This window comes from Macrotis lagotis, chromosome X (genome assembly GCF_037893015.1).
Source record: "Macrotis lagotis isolate mMagLag1 chromosome X, bilby.v1.9.chrom.fasta, whole genome shotgun sequence".
Lineage (NCBI taxonomy): Eukaryota > Metazoa > Chordata > Mammalia > Peramelemorphia > Peramelidae > Macrotis > Macrotis lagotis.
In genome coordinates, this window is record NC_133666.1 from 692,514,422 (window position 1) to 692,533,048 (window position 18,627).

The 18,627-nt window shown below is 56.2% G+C and overlaps 2 protein-coding genes across 2 annotated transcripts in view; one reads left to right on the plus strand and one right to left on the minus strand.

The window, feature by feature from the left end:
• The window catches only part of SMTN (smoothelin), a 37,539-nt gene extending 28,538 nt beyond the window's left edge, over positions 1-9,001 (plus strand). The window contains 7 exon segments of the mRNA XM_074206385.1: positions 25-189; positions 683-745; positions 982-1,045; positions 1,399-1,584; positions 1,675-1,792; positions 3,560-3,711; positions 8,584-9,001. Coding sequence (XP_074062486.1) covers positions 25-189; positions 683-745; positions 982-1,045; positions 1,399-1,584; positions 1,675-1,792; positions 3,560-3,711; positions 8,584-8,734 — 899 coding nt within the window. The 3' untranslated portion in view covers positions 8,735-9,001.
• An 807-nt stretch (positions 9,002-9,808) lies between these two features.
• SELENOM (selenoprotein M) lies at positions 9,809-13,268 on the minus strand. The gene is made up of 5 exons (XM_074206386.1): positions 13,006-13,268; positions 11,449-11,484; positions 11,307-11,341; positions 10,608-10,686; positions 9,809-10,429 (listed from the first exon to the last, which is right to left on the minus strand). The coding sequence occupies exons 1-5, from the start codon at positions 13,102-13,104 to the stop codon at positions 10,244-10,246; spliced, it is 435 nt and encodes a 144-aa protein (XP_074062487.1). The 5' UTR covers positions 13,105-13,268; the 3' UTR covers positions 9,809-10,243.
• Between the last annotated feature and the right edge of the window lie 5,359 nt (positions 13,269-18,627).

The window sequence follows — 18,627 nt, forward strand, 5'->3', positions numbered from 1 at the left end:
GTTCGCATGCATGGCCCCCTCCAGACCAGCGGGACCGAGAAAGGGAGCGGCGTCTCCAGGAAGCCCGGTCCCAGCCAGGGGAGACCCGGGGCAGCACGGCCACAGAGACCACCACTCAGCAGAGCCAGAAGTCGGCTGATGGGTCAGCCATGAGGACCATCACCAAGACAGAGCGGCTCATCCAGTCTAGTAAGGATCTACCCCTAAATTCTCCTGGCTCTTATGGGGGTGGGCTCACTATCCAGATCAACAGGACAGGGAGGTGGGGTGGGCTCTCAGGTCCCGGGGCACAGGTGCTGGAAGGCTCTGGAAGCTGTCTAGACCAACCCTTCTCACTCTGAGTCCCAGAGCAGTTAATGACTTGCTCAAGTCAGACCCAGCAGCGAAGCCGGGCTTCCTCACCAGGGTCTCTTACTCCCCTGTCTCTAACGGCAGACCACCTTTGACTCTAACAATTTCTGCTTTCCTTCCTTCCCCAGAATCTCTGGGATAAGAGCTAGGACCGTTAGAGTGAGGAGGAGACAGGGGTAGGAGGGGGCTTAGACAGGACTTCCTGCCTCGGGCAGACCTCCAAGCTGCCCCCCACCTCTTGAATGAGGAGAAGCTGGGGTAAAGAAGGGGTGGGGGCCGGTGTCCTCCCCTAATTCCCACTGAAGGATCCCTTTTGGTGTCTCTCCTCCAGGCGATGGCAGCCAAACCTCCCGGACCACCACAGTGGAGTCAAGCTTTGTGAAGCGATCTGAGAGTAAGGCCCAGCTGGCCGGCCCCCTCCGGCCCCCTCCGACTCTCCAGCTCTGGATCTTGCTCTCCATCCCTGATCTTCTACCTGTCTGTCTGTTTGTCTGCCTGTCTGTCTGTCTGGGCACTGTCCTGATCACGCTGCCTTGTGCCTCCTCTGCTCCTCTTCAGACACCCCCTGTGAGGCTGCCCTCCCCCGTGGTCCCTCAGACCCTCATCACCATCCCCTTTACCCCCCCTCAGATGGCGGCAGCAGGACAGTGGTCCAGACCAAGTCTTTCAGTTCTTCATCCAAGAAGATGGGCAGGTGAGGGGAGCCAGGTTTCGGACGTTGGGGGATCTAGGGTTCTGGGCTGGGGTGGGGAGAGGTCCTAGTCACACCTCAGAAGAGTTCTGGATTCAGATCCCATCTCTGACATTAAGTGGCCAACTTCCTTACCCCTCTTTGGGGCCTCCATAAAATAAAGGGGTTTCAGCACGGGATAGAGAGAAATGGAAAAAATTCAGACAGAATCCACCGCCACTTGCCTTCAACCATGTGTTTGTCCCTTCCTCCCTGGGTCTCAGTTTCCTCCCCTGTGACACGAAGGGGTTGGTGAGCCAGTGGCTTCTAGGGGTTGTTGCGCCCCAACCCCTTCTTACCCTCCCCCTCTCTGAAAGCATCTTTGACCGTGAGGATGAGACCCCTTCCCGCGCTGGCAGCCTGGCGGCTCTGGAGCGGCGCCAGGCCGAGAAGAAGAAGGAACTGATGAAGGCCCAGAGCTTGCCCAAGACATCTGCCTCCCAGGCCCGCAAGGCGATGATCGAGAAGCTGGAGAAGGAAGGCAGTGGTGGTGGCGGAGGCGGGTGAGGCCTGGGACTGAGGCCCAGAGGAGGCCAGGCGGGGATCCACCAAAGCTGTTTCCTGACCACTGGATGGGCTCTCTCTCCCCACAGAAGCCCCGCCATCTCCAAGGGGGCAGTACAACGCTCTTCCAGCTTCGGGGTCCCCAACGCCAACAGTATCAAGCAAATGTTACTGGACTGGTGCCGAGCAAAGACCCGAGGCTATGAGGTGAGTAGTCCTTGGCAGGATCCCTGCCCTCTACCCACCATCCCAGGCACCCCCTTTGTACCACGAGATGGAGGTCAGAGATCTCAAAGGCCGATGAAAGGAGTCATGTTTCCAGTGTGGAAACTGAGGTTCAGGGCAGTTAAGTCTCTTGTGCAGGGACCAAGATCTCTCCACCTGGACCCCTCCCAGCCTCCTGGGCCCTCCCAGACTCCTGAGGCCTGGACTCTGCCCAGTGCGGTGGGCCAGGGGCCTGGGCCCTCACTCTCTAGTCTCTAAGCCACAGCCTTGTGCAGGGGGAGGGGGGATGACGGGGGAGGGGAGGCTCCTGGGAGGAGAGACAGTGAAAGTCTTGGGGCCCCAGAGGCCTCCTTCATTCTGTGGCAAGGCAGCTGCCTCAGTCCTAAGAATAATTGAGACTGGACGATCACGGGCCCTCGCCCAGCCCTGACCTCCCCTGTTCTCAGACCCCTCCCAGCCCTGACATCCCCTCCGTGGGTCTGCTTCTTTATGAGAAGCTCCTCCAGTATGGTGCCAGCTGGAGACACTCAGAGCCTGCCCAGCCAAGAACATTCAGTGCTGGGGGCCGGGGGGCCGGGGGCAACTGGTGTCTCAAGTCAAATCCTCTTCCCTGACCGCAGGCTCGGAGAGTCTGTGACTGGACTCTAGTCTTCTTGTCGTCATAAAAATAACTTTTCTCTAAATCCCATTTAAGTCAGATTGTGCCCCTGCCTCCTGAAGCCCTGCTACACCCCCATGCCTCCCGCTGGGCTTGGGGGGGGCAGCCTGGGGGCCAGACAGATGACTGCCCCTCCCCATTTTCAGAGATGCCAGGGAGACTTGCCCAAGGTCACTCAGCCCTATTAGATGAGCAGCTCCTGGGGAGAGGCAACTTGCCCTTCTTTTGCAGTGCCCACACCTAATAGGTTACCTACCATCACAGGGGGTCAGTGTTCGAGTCCAGATCCCTGGGGCTCTAATACTCCAAAGCTGCCTCTTTGGGCCCCTTAGGGGTCATCTGGCCCAAAACCTTCTCACTAAGGGCCAAGTGAGTCGACCAAAGTCGCCTAGCCCAGAATTCACTCCTGCCCTCTGCCTTTCCCTATGCCTTGCTTGAGCTCTGCCATCCTGGGTTACCCAGATGCCACCCTTGGACGTCCTCTCAGGAGGGAGACCCAGCTGAGATCTGAGGATCCCCAAGTGTCCATGGTGACTCTGAACTTTCTGGAGTCTCAGAGTCTTCCTCTAGATGTCTGGTGTACAATCTAACCAAGCAGCCTGCTCCCTTGTCTCTTCTAATAAGCAAAGATCACCTTCTGCCCCTCCTTGCCCTCCCTGGCCCTAGAACTGGGTCTGCCTGCCACCCTGGAGGTGTGTGATTGACAGGAGAAGCATTAGTTCACCAGGCAGAAACATGCCCAGCCTGGCCCTTGGGCTTGAGATGGGCAGGTCTGAATCTGGAAAAGATCCAGGGGTCTTAGTGAACCACAAACTCTAGAGTCCAGGGGGTGATGCAAAAGGTTAATTAGAACTTGAGTCCCCTGGCCTCTGCCTGGCTGGCCCCCACAGGCTAAGGACAGGCTGAAGAGTGTCCACTGCAGGATGGCCACACGGTGAAGGGGCCTGAGCCCCGGGGCTCCATCAGAGGCGCCAGCGGTGACTAGTGGCGAGGCCCTCTGGCAGAAGGCTCATTCCCCCATTCTGATGAGGGTCTCCCTCCTCTCGCTCCCCTGTCCCCCGTTCTGACGAGGCTCCCCACCATCTCCCCAGCACGTCGACATCCAGAACTTCTCATCCAGCTGGAGTGACGGCATGGCCTTCTGTGCCCTGGTACACAACTTCTTCCCTGAGGCCTTCGACTATGGGCAGCTGAGCCCCCAGAACCGACGCCACAATTTTGAGGTGGCCTTTTCGTCGGCAGAGTACGTAGCCCAACCCCCACCGTGGCGCCGGAGCTGAGGCCGAGGAGGGGGGTGATGGGGAGAGGCTGTCCTTGGGTCCCCCCTGCTGTGGGCAGGACCCCCCCAGCTTCCCGCCTTCTCCATCCTTCCGCCAGGCCTGGATTCCGGGCCTCCCTCCCCATTTCGCTTTCTGCTGCCCTCCCCGGTCCCCAGGACAGGACAGGACGGGCCCCAGGACTTTGCGGGGCAGGGACAAAGCGTCCCTGCCGCCACCCTGACCCCTTCCTGCCTCTGCTCCCCTGCCCCCTCGGACCCCTCCTCCGGCACTGAGGCCTCCACGGGTGGCCAGCGTTTTCTCCAGTCTGTACAGGGGCCTTCCAGCCGGACTGGAGGAGTTCTGGGCCCGGGCCGGCTAGCCGGCCTCTACCGTCTGACCAGCCCCATCAGTGGCCTGCCAGCCAGGTGGCCCCCCACCGCCCTCTTCCTTCTCTCTCCTCCCTCTGTCTCTCTCTGCTCTCTGCCCTTCTTTCTGTTCCCCCAAAGCTTTCTGCACCCCGTGTCCACTCATTGTGCCGGCCCGAGATTCCAAATGGAGCCGTTGGGCTGGGAGGGGGGCCCCGCCGGCCCCCTCGCCCTCCCCCTTCCCTGGGCCTATATACGCCGGATATATAGCAAAGAGAGCGAGACCGCTCTTGTTTGGAATCAGCTGCTGTTGAAGCACACGGCCCCCCAGCCCGCTCTGATCACCTCTCACCCCAACCTGCCTTCGCCCTTCCCTGCCCGTGAGCCTGTGCTGCCTCTGGACCTTCTCCCCTTGCCCTCCTCCCACCTCCTCTCACGCCTCCCTCCTGGCCTCACTCCCCCCCCACACCCACCCAGGGGTCCAGGGGGGCACCACCATCCCTCAGAGCCCCGCACCTTGTGACTGCCCCCCCATCCTGCGCCCTCCTCCACCAGGCCTGTCTGCATTGCACACCAGTAGAGACCAGTAGCACCCCCACCAGCCCGGAGAGCATGCGGGGGGTGGCGGTGGGCTGATCCAACAGTGCCTGGAGAATGTCACCAGATTTACGGATCTCTCTTTCTGTTTCTCTCTCTCTCTCTTCCCTCTTTCTTCCCCCTTCTCCCCCCCCGCCCCTCCCCTCTGCCCGCCCTGGTCGGGCCTGTCTCCGGTGGGGCTGGCTGTGCCCCCCCCCCAGGACCCACGCCGACTGCCCCCAGTTGCTGGACACAGAGGACATGGTGAGGATGCGCGAACCAGACTGGAAGTGCGTTTACACGTACCTCCAGGAGTTTTACCGCTGCCTGGTTCAGAAGGGGCTGGTAAAAACCAAAAAATCCTAAACCCCCCAGCTGAGAAAGCCACGGTGAGAAAGCCTGCCCGGCCCAGCCAGTGGCGCCAGGGAGACGGCGGGGGGTGGGGGGCTCCCTCTGGCCGCTGGACTCCTGCATCATTGCAGGCCAGACCCTGTGGGGCTTGGGGTCCAGGCATCCTAATTAAGGTGCCAGAGCTGGGGGGGGGGGCTCAGAACAAGGAAAAGTTAGAGCTGGGGGGGGGCTTACACCAGGGGATGGCCAGAGCTCGGGGGGCGCTTAGAGCAGGGGATGTCAGGAGTGGGAGGGGCTTCTTAGAGCAGAGAACCTAGGAGTTGGGAGGCATTTGGAGATCCTCCCTTCGCCTTCTTAGGGGAAACCCTAGGGAGAAGTTTGCCCATGTCCACTGAGTGACAGGCTTGAGACTAGAAGGCCCCATCTGGGGACCCGGGGCCAGGCCAGAGGGCTTAACAGACCCAGAGGAGGGTTTGGGCAGCCAGGGTCACACAGTGAGATGGTTGGGGGCTTAGCAGAGGTGCCCCGAGGCCTTGGCCCTGGGTCCCAGAGAGAAGAATCCCCCCTTCCTGCCCCCACCCCCACCTCTCGCACTCCCATCATCATTAGACTTGGGAGGGGCCGGGAGCACCTGGACTAAGGGACTCACCTGGCCTAGGCAGGCTCCCCAGGCCCGTGGCCCACCCCCGGGGGCTGGCCCTGTCTGTGCTCCCTGTCATATATGGGCAGGAGCAGGCCCACAGGGAGCTCTGGAAAGTGTGAGTCAGCCCCGGGCCCCTGACGTCTGTGCTGTTTGGCTCGACTCACCAAGGGCATCCCGAGCGCTACACCCCAGGCCTCCTGGCATAAACAATGGCTTTATAAGGCTCCCCGGGAAGACTCGGTGGGAGGCAGGGGGACTCCCAGGACTGACCTGACTCAGAAACCTTGGGAAAGGAGGGGGCAATGGGAAGAAGAGTCAGCCCCTGATGTTGGGAGGGCTCTTAGGCCAGAGGGTGTCAGGGCTGGGAGGCGTCTAGAGTTAAGCCCACCAGCCAGACCGGCCCAAGGCAGAGCCATTCAGACCAGGGCAAGGGTGGTGGTCGGGGCCTGGCTTCCCTGGAGGTGATTTCAGTCTGCCTGTGCCCCAAGCCCTTGGTGTAGCAGGGGGAGAGTCCCCAGCCCCACCTGGAGGGGACCCAGACCTTCCCACCAGGAGGGGGAAACTGAGGCCCAGGGTGGGACCCATGGCAGCTGGCTGGAGCCCACAGGAGCTCGGTTGCTTGGCAGCAGTTGAGTCCCAAACAAAGATAAACACACGTGCTCACACCAGTTGATTTACCAGAAGATGGACCAAGTCTGGGCCCCATTCCCAAAGGGGGTGATGGGTGTCCTGGACCTCTGGCTCACTCTTGGATTGGTCAGTGCCCTTCCCTTTTTGAGCTTAGCTGTCGTTTTGTCCTGTGTTGCTGTAAGCTAAGATGCTTCCCCGCTTGGGCCTCGATTTCCTTCTCTGTAAATGGGGGGGGTCCCCAAGGTGACCTGGGAGGTCCAGCCTCAGAGCTAGGAATGAGGAGGGTCCCAGGACCGTTGCTTGGTTGTTCTGTCCTATCCATTTCATGATTCTGTGCACCATCCATGGGGTTTTCTTGACAGAGGTCCTGGAGTTGGATTTCCTTCCCCAGGCAAATGGTCCCATTTTCAAAAGAGGGAAGACCGGCAGGGCGGCCAGGTGGTGCAGTGGATAGAGCGCCGGCCCTGGAGTCAGGAGGACCTGAATTCAAATCCAGCCTCAGACACTTAATAATTATGTAGCTGTGTGGCCTTGGGCAAGTCACTTAACTCTGTTGCCTTGCAGAAACAAAGAGGGAAAACAGTAGAGTCTGTAAATTCTAAGCTGGGGGTAGAACCCGAGAACATGTATGTGAACATATGGAGAGGGAAGCAGCTCACTCACGGCTGCCTCGTTGGTCTTCCTTGGTTGGCAGCGTGGTGAGCCCAGTCCCTAGACTAGGGGAGCCTGGAGAAAGAGCCCCCCTTTGTATTTAAGATGTTGGAGCCAGATGGGCTGTCCAGCAGGAGCCTGATGCTCCCCGATGCTCCCTCTGCACAGGTCTCTGTGGTGGCTCCGGAGATCAGGGACCACTGGCAGAGAAGGCAGAATCCCCAAATTTGCAGATCCTCAAGTCCATTCCCTTCCTTTGCAGATGAGGAAACTGAGGCCCAGGACCTGCTCAGTCATAGCATGTCTAAGGTCCACCCCTCTCCACTCCCCCAGGCTGCCTCTTCAGGATGGCTTACAGTTGGGATCCAAAAAGATCTCAACCTCCTTAGGAGGTTGGGCAGGGTCATAGCAGAAGGTCAATAGAGATTGGTTCAGACTTCTCCATGGGGAATGAGCTCAAGATGGAGGCGTGTGGGTACATAGAAGGGCCAAGGGAGAAGGAGCTGCCGGTTGTGGTGGACCACAAGCTCACTAGGAGTCCCAAGTATGTGGCATCATGGGCTGGGAATGGAGGAAACTTCTGCTCTGCCTCTTCCCATGGGCAAGTCTCCTCCCCCCGAGACTCCCCTTAAATATGGGGCTTGTTGAAAAGGAAGCGAGTCACAGGCTAGAATAATACAAAGTTATCGTGGTGGCGTGGCGGACCAAGGAGGCCAGCGTGGTCCTGAGGGGCGAGGGCGAGGGCCCAGTGGTGGGGGCCAGAGGCCGTCTTCAAGTAGGGGAAGCTATCGTGAGGTAGAGGGTCTCAAGAGGTCAAGGCAGAAGGAGCCAGGGTCAGGGGGTGCAGTGAGGCAGATAGGCCCCGGCCCCAAGAGGAATGGAGGGGCTACAGAGACGCCTCCCCATGGGGCCTGAACCTGCTGATACCCAAAAGTTGCCAACTGTTTGCCAGGTACTCTGGGGAGTAGGTGTTATTCCCATTTTTCAGATGGGGAAACTGAGGCAGGCAGTGTTCAAATGACTTGGCCAGAGCTTGCCCTGTTAACATCTGAGGCAGGCTTGGTGACTCTGGGGCAAGTCCCTCAGCTGCCTCCTGAAGAGGTTGGATTGGATGGGCCTTGGGGGGGGGGGGGTGCGAGCTCTGCAGCCCAGTGGCCCAGACTGAAAGAGCCAGAACCCTTCCAAGAGTCACCAGTGTCACCCCACCACCACCATGGCCCTGTGCCGGGGCTACACCTCTGAGCTAGAGAGGGGACCCAGGCCCTCTCCATCCTCCAGATCTGAGAATATTGGGGGGGGGGGTGATCCTGCTCATGGGATCACACCGCTGAGGCCTGGGATGGAGGGGGAAGGGGTTGGGGGCAGGGGGTCTGGCAGCCAGCCCCAGGAGAGGCTCAGAAGGTATGAGCCTCTTTCCAATGTCAAGGATTTCTGAGTTGGGAGGGATCTCGAGCATCTCATCCAGCCCCTTCTCCCATTTAACAGAGGAGGAAACTGAGGCCCAGGGAAGAGACTGGCCCAAGGTCTCTCAGGAAGCAGATCCCAGATTTGAGCTCTAGCTTCCGACAGGAGGGGCAGGAGGTAGGGGCACAACCAGCCCATCATTCACCCTGTCGTTCCCTCCACCCCCACTCCCACAGGGTGCTGGTGGATTGTGTACCCCTCGTGGATGTGGAAGACATGATGATCATGGGCAAGAAGCCGGACCCCAAGTGTGTCTTCACCTACGTCCAGTCCCTGTATAACCACCTGAGACGACACGAGCTACGTTTACGCCAGAAAGAACTCTAGGGCATCCCCATCATCCCTGTGTGTCTGTTGCCCCCTCCCCCCGAGCAGAGGAGGGTCCCCTCCCAGCCCCCGTGGCACCCCTTCCCTTCTCCCCTCCCCTCCAGTGTGTGGCTAAACAAAGGCTCACGGGACACCTTCCTCCTCCCCTGGCACCATCGCCCACTCCCCACCCCCGGCCCCCACCCCACAGCGGCAGCCCCTGCTACTCACAGCCTTTCACGGTATTTTTATAAATTATTGGTTCTCAACTGGTCTCCCTTGTCAATGAACCGCCACCCAGCTTCCTCACCCAAAGGAGGAGGAGCTTCCTCAATGGGGACTGAGCTGCTCGTCACCTCAAGGAGCTAAAGGGGAAGCTGGGGACCCTGGGGTCAGTCTGAAGGTGGCCAGAGGTCTTCCTGGTGACCACCACTCGGTCAGAAAACTAGGTAAGGGCCTTCTGGACGTCATCAGCCCAGCCACCCTCCTTAGGTCCACGTGAAGAAATGGGCCGAGCAGCGCCAGACCCAGCTGGGAAGTGTCAGAGGTGTGACCTGAACCCAGGACCGTTAACTCAAGCTCTCACATTGTCACCCCACACTTCCACACTGAGCCATTCTCTGTGGGGGCCTGGATGCCCATTTTTGTGCCAGCACCACCCCTCTTCCACAGTGGGCTGGGGGAGCCAGCCAGACCCTAGGAAACCCCAAAATATACTGTTGGACCCATGGCGATGGGTTAATGGCCAAATTTCCCTCCCCCCATGAGCCACTTGTACCCAGCTGCTTTTCTGCCAGTCCCATACTGACAGCTGCAGAGAGCTGGGCCCATTGGGTCCTGACTGGGACCCTTACTCTGGAACTAGAGAGGGGCCCTCAGGGGCCCTTTTATCCAACCCCTCCTTTTACAGAGGAAGAAACTGAGGCAAGCACTGGAGACTTGTCCAAGGTATCATGGGCTGACCCCTAATGTGGGTGGAGGAGCTGTGAGGATGGGTGGCAGTCACCCTCAGTCTGAGGATTCCAACCCAGTGTCCACAGTCCCCAGAACCTCTTGGGATAGTGACGGGAAGAAGGGCAGACAAAGACACAGGCATAGCGGCTTGGAATTAGGGCTTTTACTGAAAAAGGGAAAGGGGATGACCTCCACCCCAGCCTCCACACACACCCCTGGCCTGGCCCCAAGGACACATCCATCTGCCCTCAGCAAGAGTGACCCTTTGAGCTGAGAGCTTCATCCTGTCCCTGGTGGCTGGGCATGGGGGTGGGGTGCTGTGCACAGGGTCCTGATGCCACCCATGCAGACCAACTTGCCCCCTCTAACACTCCAGCAGATAACCACTACCACTTCCCACCCAACCCAAGGGGCATTGCTAGCCCTCTGGGTGGGTGAGGCAAATTGCAATGTGTGGGTGGCACCCACAGTGTGCCAGCTCTTCCCTCAGGGGCACGGGCATGGCCCTAGCACCTCAGTTCGTTGGGAAGCATGGCAATGTGGCACATTTCATGGCTGCCAGCTAGGATGGGGGACCTAGAGGTCCACATGGGTGGGCACCGAATCCCCATGGGGCACCGGGTTGGGTGCTTCAAAGGGCCTAGCTGGGGCATTCTGGTACTCGGGAGGTACGGGGGCATCTGGGCTAGATTTTCGATAGAAGCCCAGGTCCTTCAACATCTGGTTGATCTCCTCCCGGGTCATGTCACGGAGAGGGATTCTCTGTAAAGGATCAAAAAGGTCAGAGTGGACCCCAGAACGATGGGAATCCACAGATCAGACTCATCACTCGACCAGAACCCCGCAACAGTTAGACTAAATCTCTTGAGAGGTCCTTTGCCAACCCCAATCCCTGCCTAGATATGGAGCAAGGCTGCGCAGCTCTGGGATGGGGTTTTACCTCAAGCTCTTCATACTGGTAGCCCAGCAGCACCAGCTCGGGGTCGGCTCCAGGGAGGTATTTCATCGCCAGGTTGTGGCTGGTGGTAGAGTTAAGGAGCGTGGAGAGAAGGGTTTGGGAAGTGGGAGGCTTGACCCCCCCCCCGCACCCCGGTTCAGAGGGTGCTGGATTGGGGAGTAGAGAGGTTGGTCACCCCCAGCCCAATCAGAAATACAGAAAACTGAGGGAGGCTGAGCTGGTCACCCCACTGCTCAGGACAGAGGATCGAGGGCCTCCTAGCTCCCCTTGCCCCAATCAGAACTACTGTAAGTGGGAGGCCACGGGGCAAACTCCAAAAGGACCCCAGGAAGATCTCCGCCCTGGTCAGATTTTTGCCTTTAATATTCCAAGCCCCTTATTGAGGTGGTTTTTGCAAGGCAATGGGGCTAAGGGACTTGCTCAAAGTCACACAGTTAAATAATTATTAAGTGTCTGAGGCAGGATTTGAGCTCAGGTCCTCCTGCCTCCAAGGCCCGTGTTCTATCCACTGTGCCACCTAGCAGAACTTTATTAGACGATTGGAGAACGGTCCTTCCCGTGTCTGTAACTGTCCTTATCGAAGTTGGGGGTGGGGAGCGGGGGTCCTTGAGAGCAGCTGCAGAGGGCTCAGAGTTCCTGCTGACCCCATCCCCACCCTGACCCAGTGCTGAATAAAGATACTAGTAGGGGATGTCCTGGGTGACGAAGCTTTTCACCTGAGTAAGGAGAGGAAGAAGAAAGAGCATTGTCACCCCCCAAAGCACCACCCCATTCATTCAGTGAGCCCCCTCTTCTGCAGCCCTACCCCCAGCCAGAAACTTACCTCCTTCAGCCGGTTCAGCTGTCATCCTCCACAGGTCTGTCGAGGACAAAGTCATAGGTCAGCTGGTCTGGCTCCTCGGCCACCCCAACCCCCCGCCATGGCCTCTCAGTGGGTGGCCCTTGCCAACACTAAAGGACCAGGTGAATACCTGTTGCTAGTTTTGGGAAAACTGGTTGCCATGGCAACCCAGGCTGACATCACTGGTTTCCAGGGAAACACAGGGAGGGAGGGTGGGTACCTTCCTTGAGGGCATCACCCATGATTCTGTGGGAAAGGAGCTCAGTGATGAGAGCCATAGTTTTAAGAGAGAGATTGGGCCTGTGATTTGGGGGAACCCTCTGGGTGACAAAACACAGTCTATCCATATAGCTGTTCTTTTACAGTCGGAGAGCAGGGCTGCTTCCCCTGAGGCCTATGGGGGAGGGTCAGGGTACAGGGGAAGGGAAAGGATGTGAAGTCAACTGCCCAAGGTCACGTGTGAACCCCAATTCTCTTCCTCTTTTACTGCCTAATTTCACATAGGAGGAAACAGGCCCAGAAAAGGGACTTGCCCATAGTCATGCAGCTTGGGTCAATGAATGGATGGGGGGGGGGGCTGGGAAAGCACCAGGTACACTAGGGAGTCCAGCCCTGCCTCACTTTAAGGGGGAACTGAGGCACAGAAGAGCGATGACTTGCCCAGGGTCACTGAGATCAAGTACAGAACTGGGATCTGAACCCAAGTCTTTGAAGGCAAAGTCCTAGGAGTGGACCCTCTGCGTGTCCTCCCACAATGCCTAGGTGAGGCCCCCCCAGGCTAGAGTAAGAGCTCCCTCCACCCCCTATAAAATAGGGGGTAAATGGAGGAGACAAATGACCCCATGGGCCCCTGCCAGCTCCCCTCCCCACCTCCACCCCCCCCATCAACCTCTTGGGGGCTGTGGCAAGAGCTGCAGGTGCAGAGAGGGGGAAGGCTGGAGGGGCACAAAGATGGGGCGTCATGGGGACTCCCCGCGAGGGAGGGCTCCCCCGGGCCTGCCCTGAGTGGGGTGGGGGTGTTGGCCCCTGCTCCCTGGGGGCGCCCTCCCCCAGCCCTTGCCCTGTTCCCCGCTGGCACAATGAGGTGAACAGAAGGGCGGACGTGCATCGGGGCCAGGCCCGCCTCCGAGGGACTGCGCTGGCCCTGCGGTGCAAGCCCTGCCCTTCAGAGCGGGGCAGCCACTGGCCGACTGGGGGGCCCCGGGCTGGAGGGGAGGAGGGGCTCGGCCTGGGGTCCGGGCCCGCTGGCTGCGGGGTCAGTCGTCAGCAGGGTCCCTGCGCCTCATGTGCTGCCCCGGCCCTGCCGGCCCCAGGGGCGCCCTGGCCTCCGTGCCTCGCCTCCCGGGCACGCTCGGTGCCCACGGCCTGGCCCCCGGGGCCCGTCCCCAGCACGGGCGGCCCGCCTCGGAGGGCCACCGAGTCCGGAGGGGTGGAGGGGCCCCAGGGGAAAGGGGGGCTGGGTCCGAGGGGAGAAAGGGCACAGGGAGGGGCCGGGGCTCTGCTTGGGAGGGCGCTGTGGGGGCGCCGGGGGCCCCTTACCTCCACTCGGCCCCGCGTCAGGCCCCGGAGCCGGTCCCAGTCGGGCTGGAAGGCGGCCAGGAGTCCGGGGAGGACCAGGAGCGGCAGGAGGCGACGCATGGCCCCGGCGGGGTCCGGGGTCCGGGGTCCGGGGTCCGGGCGGGGGGCGGGCGGGACACGGCCTGCCGGCCCGACGCGGACGGACAGCAGACGCCGCGGAGGGGGAGGGGCGCCACGTCACAGTCCGGGGGCAGGGGAGGGGCCGGCGCAGACCACGCCTGACCCCAGGCCGAGCCCCTCCTCCGCTCCCGCCCGGGGCCCCCCAATCGGCAAGGCGGGCCCCCAGGGCCGGGGAGCCCCTTCAGCTCCCTCCCAGCGCGGCCGCAGGTCGGCGAGCCCCCAGCTTTACGTGCCCTGGAAGCGGGGGGCCTTTCGTGCCCCCCAGGCCTCCCCTGCCTCCGTACCCGGCAGTGCTGCCCGGCCTTGTTTCCTTTCTCTCTTTCTAGAGTGAGCTTCGGTCCCTTCCATTTGTCCCCCCAATAAAAAATGAGAACCGAGCCCCCCTCACGGCGTGCGCTGGCAAAGCAAGATCCCACGTCAGTAGGTGCGGCGCGGAGGGCATCTGAAGCCTGGCACTGCCCTGGGAGCCCCGAGCAGCATCTCCAGCTCCCCGGGCCTCTGATTTCCCATTGCAACGCTGTTAAAGCCCCCCCCATGCCGCTGTCCCTGTCTCAGCTGCTCTCCTGGTCCCCCTCGCCTCCCTTTGCGTCAGTTTGCCACACGCGTCTTCCCCATCACCCCTAAATCACGCGTTCTGCACTGGGAGCCTCCACTTTCACGTCACCATTTGTTTAGCCATTCCCCGATGCCATGAGGCTACCCCCAAAGGAATATCCAGCGGCCGCGGGCCACGATGACTTCTCTGAGTGAATCGAAACTGGCCTTGGATGCTTAGGAACTCAAGTCCCTAAACTTTGTTTACCTCTGTTTCCCTCATCTGTAAAATGAGCTGGAGGGGCGGCTAGGTGGCCCAATGGATAGAGCCCCGGCCCTGGAGTCAGGAGGACCCGGGTTCAAATCCGGCCCCAGACACTTAATAATGACCTAGCCGTGTGGCCTTGGGCAAGCCACGTAACCCCGTGGCCTTGCAAAAACCTAAAAAAAATAAATAAATAAGCTGGAGGAGGAAACCCGTCCTGAATCTTTGCCAAGAAAACCACAAATGGGTCACGAAAAGTCAAATAAAACTGAATAATACTCTTTGACCTCTTGAGTCCAGCCAGATCAAAACGTATGGACAGTTTAGTGACTGGGGACATTGTTTCAAATTAATGTCATAAGGGCCAAAGCATTTCTCACTCCACCAACAGTGTAGCAGCGTGTCTGTTTTTCCACGGTCCCTCCAATATTTGTCATTTTCTGTTTTGGCCATCTTTGCCAGTACGATGGCAGAGAGACAGACAGACAGAGAAACAGAGAGAGCGAGAATCTCCCCACTCTCACTTAAAACTGGTAAGCCAACTCCCAAAACAAGGCTAGATCTCCCTTCAGGATTCCAGGGGTACCCATGAGGAATTGAGGTGCTTTTCTAATGCTAACTTAAGCCCTGATTCTAGTGCCTTAGCCTCACTATCAATTGCCTGTTAGCTAATCACCTTTACAAAATCATCTAATCCAGTGCTAATATCTCCATTTCATTAACACCGTCAATTAGTGCCACTAAACTATTTACTCAATCAGCATCAATTAACTTTTTTTTTTGGCTTTTGCAAGGCAATGGGCTTAAGTGACTTGACCAAGATCACACCATTAGATAATTATTAAGTGTCTGAAGCCAGATTTGAACTCAAGTCATCCTGACTCCAAGAGCCCATTCACTGTGCCACCTAGCTGCCCCTATTAACTTTTACAAATTGGGGTATACACATAGAAGATACAGCAAGAAAAGAGGACTAGAACCCATCCTTGTGAACTAAAGACATACTCTCCCCTCCCCTGCCTCCATCTTTGAGGAAACTGACTCTGGACAGAGTCTGGACCTTTTATCAGTCCCCAGCTAGGCTGGATGAGGCAGTCCACTCCTCAGGGCCAGTCTGGCGCAGCGGGCCATAGCTGGGCATGAATCCCAGTTCTTTTTCTCCTGCTACTCTCCTGACCTTTCAAAGCCCTCACGATCCCAGCCTAGTCCATTCCATTTCCCATCCCCCTCCAACAAATAACAGAATACCTACATCAGGGCATAAGCTAAATAGCCAGGCCATTTGTTCACATTGTTCTCCCTACCTGGAGACCAACAGTTGTCTTACTTCCTCTCTAGAACGCACAGGTGGTCACAAAAGAGACTGAGTCATCCCTGTGAGATTCTCACAATCTGCTCAAGCAGGCAGTTGGAAAGGCCTACAAGAAGTTCAATGGAAACAGCCACTGAATCTCCATACATAGGCCAAAGCCCACTCAACAAAGGAGACTGATCACTCTTGGCCTGCTCATAAGAGTTGACTTCTCATTGACTAAGCCCCCATTACATGTAGATGTGTTGTCCTCTATGAAAGAATGGAAGCTTCCTGAGGGCAGGGACTATTTCATTTTTATATATGGCTCTCCAGTGTCTAGAAAATAATTATTTAATAAACGCTTAATGGGCAAATGAGTGTACATGATAAGAGCCAAAATAGATTATTTTTAAAATTTTTATTTTATTTTAATGGGTGAATGAGTGTTTATCATAAGAGCCAATATAGACTATTTTTAAATTTTTTATTTTATTTTAATGGGTGAATGAGTGTGCATAAGAGCCAATATAGACAATTTTTTAAAATTTTATTTTATTTTAAGGCAATGGGGTTATGTGACTTGACCAAAGTCACACAGCTAGGCAATTATTAAGTGTCCTCCTAGCTACCCCCCATATAGACTCTAAAAAAGACTCTAGTGGAGCATGTACTATGGAGGATCATATAAAACTAAGGAGGCTTTGAACAGAGTCTTGGCAATGCACCATATAGGAGTGTGTGTCCCATAAGAGGCAATAGGTAAGGGCACAGTAGATAAGAGTAATAGCTCTGGAGGACCTGAGTTCAAACCCAGCCTCAGACAATAATTACCTAGCTGTGTGACCTTGAGCAAGTCACTTAACCGTATTGCCTTGCCCCCCAAAAAAGCAATTGGTAAAAAAAAAAAAGATAAGATCTAGTGATATCCTTCCCCTACTCTGTAAACTCCAGTGACTTCCTGGAGTTATGTTTAGCATTCAAAACTCTCATAGCCTGACACCTCCCACTTTTCCAGACTTCTTAGATCTTACCCCCAGGCACATTCTCTTTGATCCAGTGACCCTGACCTCCTGGCTGTTCCACAAACAAGAAATTCCATGGCTTGGCTCTGAGCATTCTCACTGACCATCTTCTGTACCTAGGATCCTCTTTGACTTCCTTTAAGTACCATTAAAATTCCCCCTCCCCATCTATAGAAAGGCTTCCCCAGCCCTTCTTTTTTTTAAGAGGTTTTTTTTGGCAAGACAATGGGGTGAAATGACTTGCCCAAGGCCACACAGGGAGGTCATTATTAAGTGTCTGAGGTCAGATGTGAACTCAGGTCCTCCTGACTCCAGGGCCGATGCTCTATCCTAGCCGCCCCTCCCAGCCCTTCTTAATCTAGCATCTTCCTCTGTTAATTAATATTAACTAGAAGTTAATGACAATAGTGATAATAAAGATTATTCCTGCTTTTCTAATATATTGTATATCTTTGTGTGCATACTGTCTCTCCATTAGAATGCAAGCTTCTAGAGGACAGACATCTTCCCTTGCCTCTCTTTGTAGCCCCAGCCTTGCTGTTGTTTATGCTCCTGATGGAGGTCTTTATTGGATCATGGGCTATTGGAAATGTTATGGACTGGGCTGGAGGTGCTAAGTACATGTTTATGGAGATTGATTTGAAGTCTGTAGACCTGAGTTCACATCCCAGCCCTGCTACTCCTCCCCATTTGACTGGACAAGACACTTGACTTCTCAAGACTCAGTTTACTCAATTGTAAAGGAGGGTAGTTGTCTCAGTAGCCTGGGAGTCCTCTATCAGCTCTTGATCAGTATTCTTAGGCTCTTTAAGATGGCGCCCCAGGACTGGAAGGGTTAGGATTTGCATCACTAGAGGGAGCCCCAACACCAGAGAGACCACAGAAGCTTCTCTCTCTTCTCAGATCATGGCTTTTATTCTACTCAAAGCTGTTTAGGATCTCTTTCATCCTAGGGGCCTTTCTCCTGTTTCCTCAAAGGAGCATTTCCGTACAAATGTGTGTCTGTATCATGATGTTTGTCCTTTGTTTTCAAAGATGACCATGACATAAGGGAGGTGATGTCATAACAAACACAATCTGAGTGAGGGGGCTGTGCTAAGTCACCAGCCGCACTTTCTTCTCCAGAGGCACCTGATATAAATCGGGATGTCTGGAGATGACCCTGGATTGGAGGCAGTCAGGGTTAAGTGACTAGCCCAAGATCACACAGCTAGTGAGTGGCAAGGGTCTGAGGCTGGAATCGAACTCCCATCCTCCTGATTCCAAGGCTTCTACTCTAGCCACTGCACCACCCAGTTGCCCAACTATGTTTGTTTTTTCCCAGTAGAAAGTAGAAACTCTGAGGGCAGTAACCGTCAATTTTCTCTTTGCATTCCCAGCGCACCCCTAGGAGATTACTAAATGCTGTGTCCCCAGAGTATCTAGCTTGACGTTGGGCTCTTAGTAGGTGGTCAATAAATGCGCAACTAAACTGAGTCTTTAAGCTAATGCCAACATAAAAGTTAATACGGAGCAGGAGAGATCCCTTGGGGCTCAATCTGGACATAACCCTAGGCCTGAGTTACAGGGACTGAGATGAAACTAGGAATGTGACACACTGAGTCACACATGTCCACCCTCAAAAAGCCCCAGCTCCCACCTGGGCCTTAACATATGGCCAGCTCCCTGGGATCATCTCTGGTATTGACAACCAGAGATGAAATCTGAGAAGGGCCTTCGCCACTTCAAGGAGGGGGATTGGGGCATGGCTAGACAAGAGTTCAGATGAAAAAGATCTGAGGATCAAAGTAGACCACAAGTTCCCCAGTCACCATCTGTATGGCAGCCAAGAAAACATACCGATCTAGGCTGCTGGAACAGGTCACATGTGGCCGTCTTCGAACCTAAGATCACGCCTTAAGAGCGGGCAGAGTGAACAAAACCAGTGAAGCAATCGGAGCTCTGTCCTCCTCCCAACCCGGATGGAATAAATATTAGGGTCTGTTCTGAAGACCACATCTTAGTGTTAGGGTAGGGACCATGGAGTCAATCAATCAATCAAACCATGTACCTCAGCTGCCTCCATCATGTGACACCTACACTGAATTCATCAGAGGTATGAAATAATGTTTATTGAGTCAATAAAGACTTGAGAATAGGAGAAAGAAGTGCTTGCTTAATTGAGACATCCTACAAAGCCACTGGATGAGCTAGTGATAGCTTTTCCAGACGTGTGTCCAGATGCGTTGAGAAAACATAATACCCTGTAGAATTTGTATAAACCAACATTTGGGTATCTGGTAGCCTTCTGTTACAGCGGTCTCAGCTGCATTCCTGAGGAGTCTTTTGGTTTGTTTATTTTTGTAAGG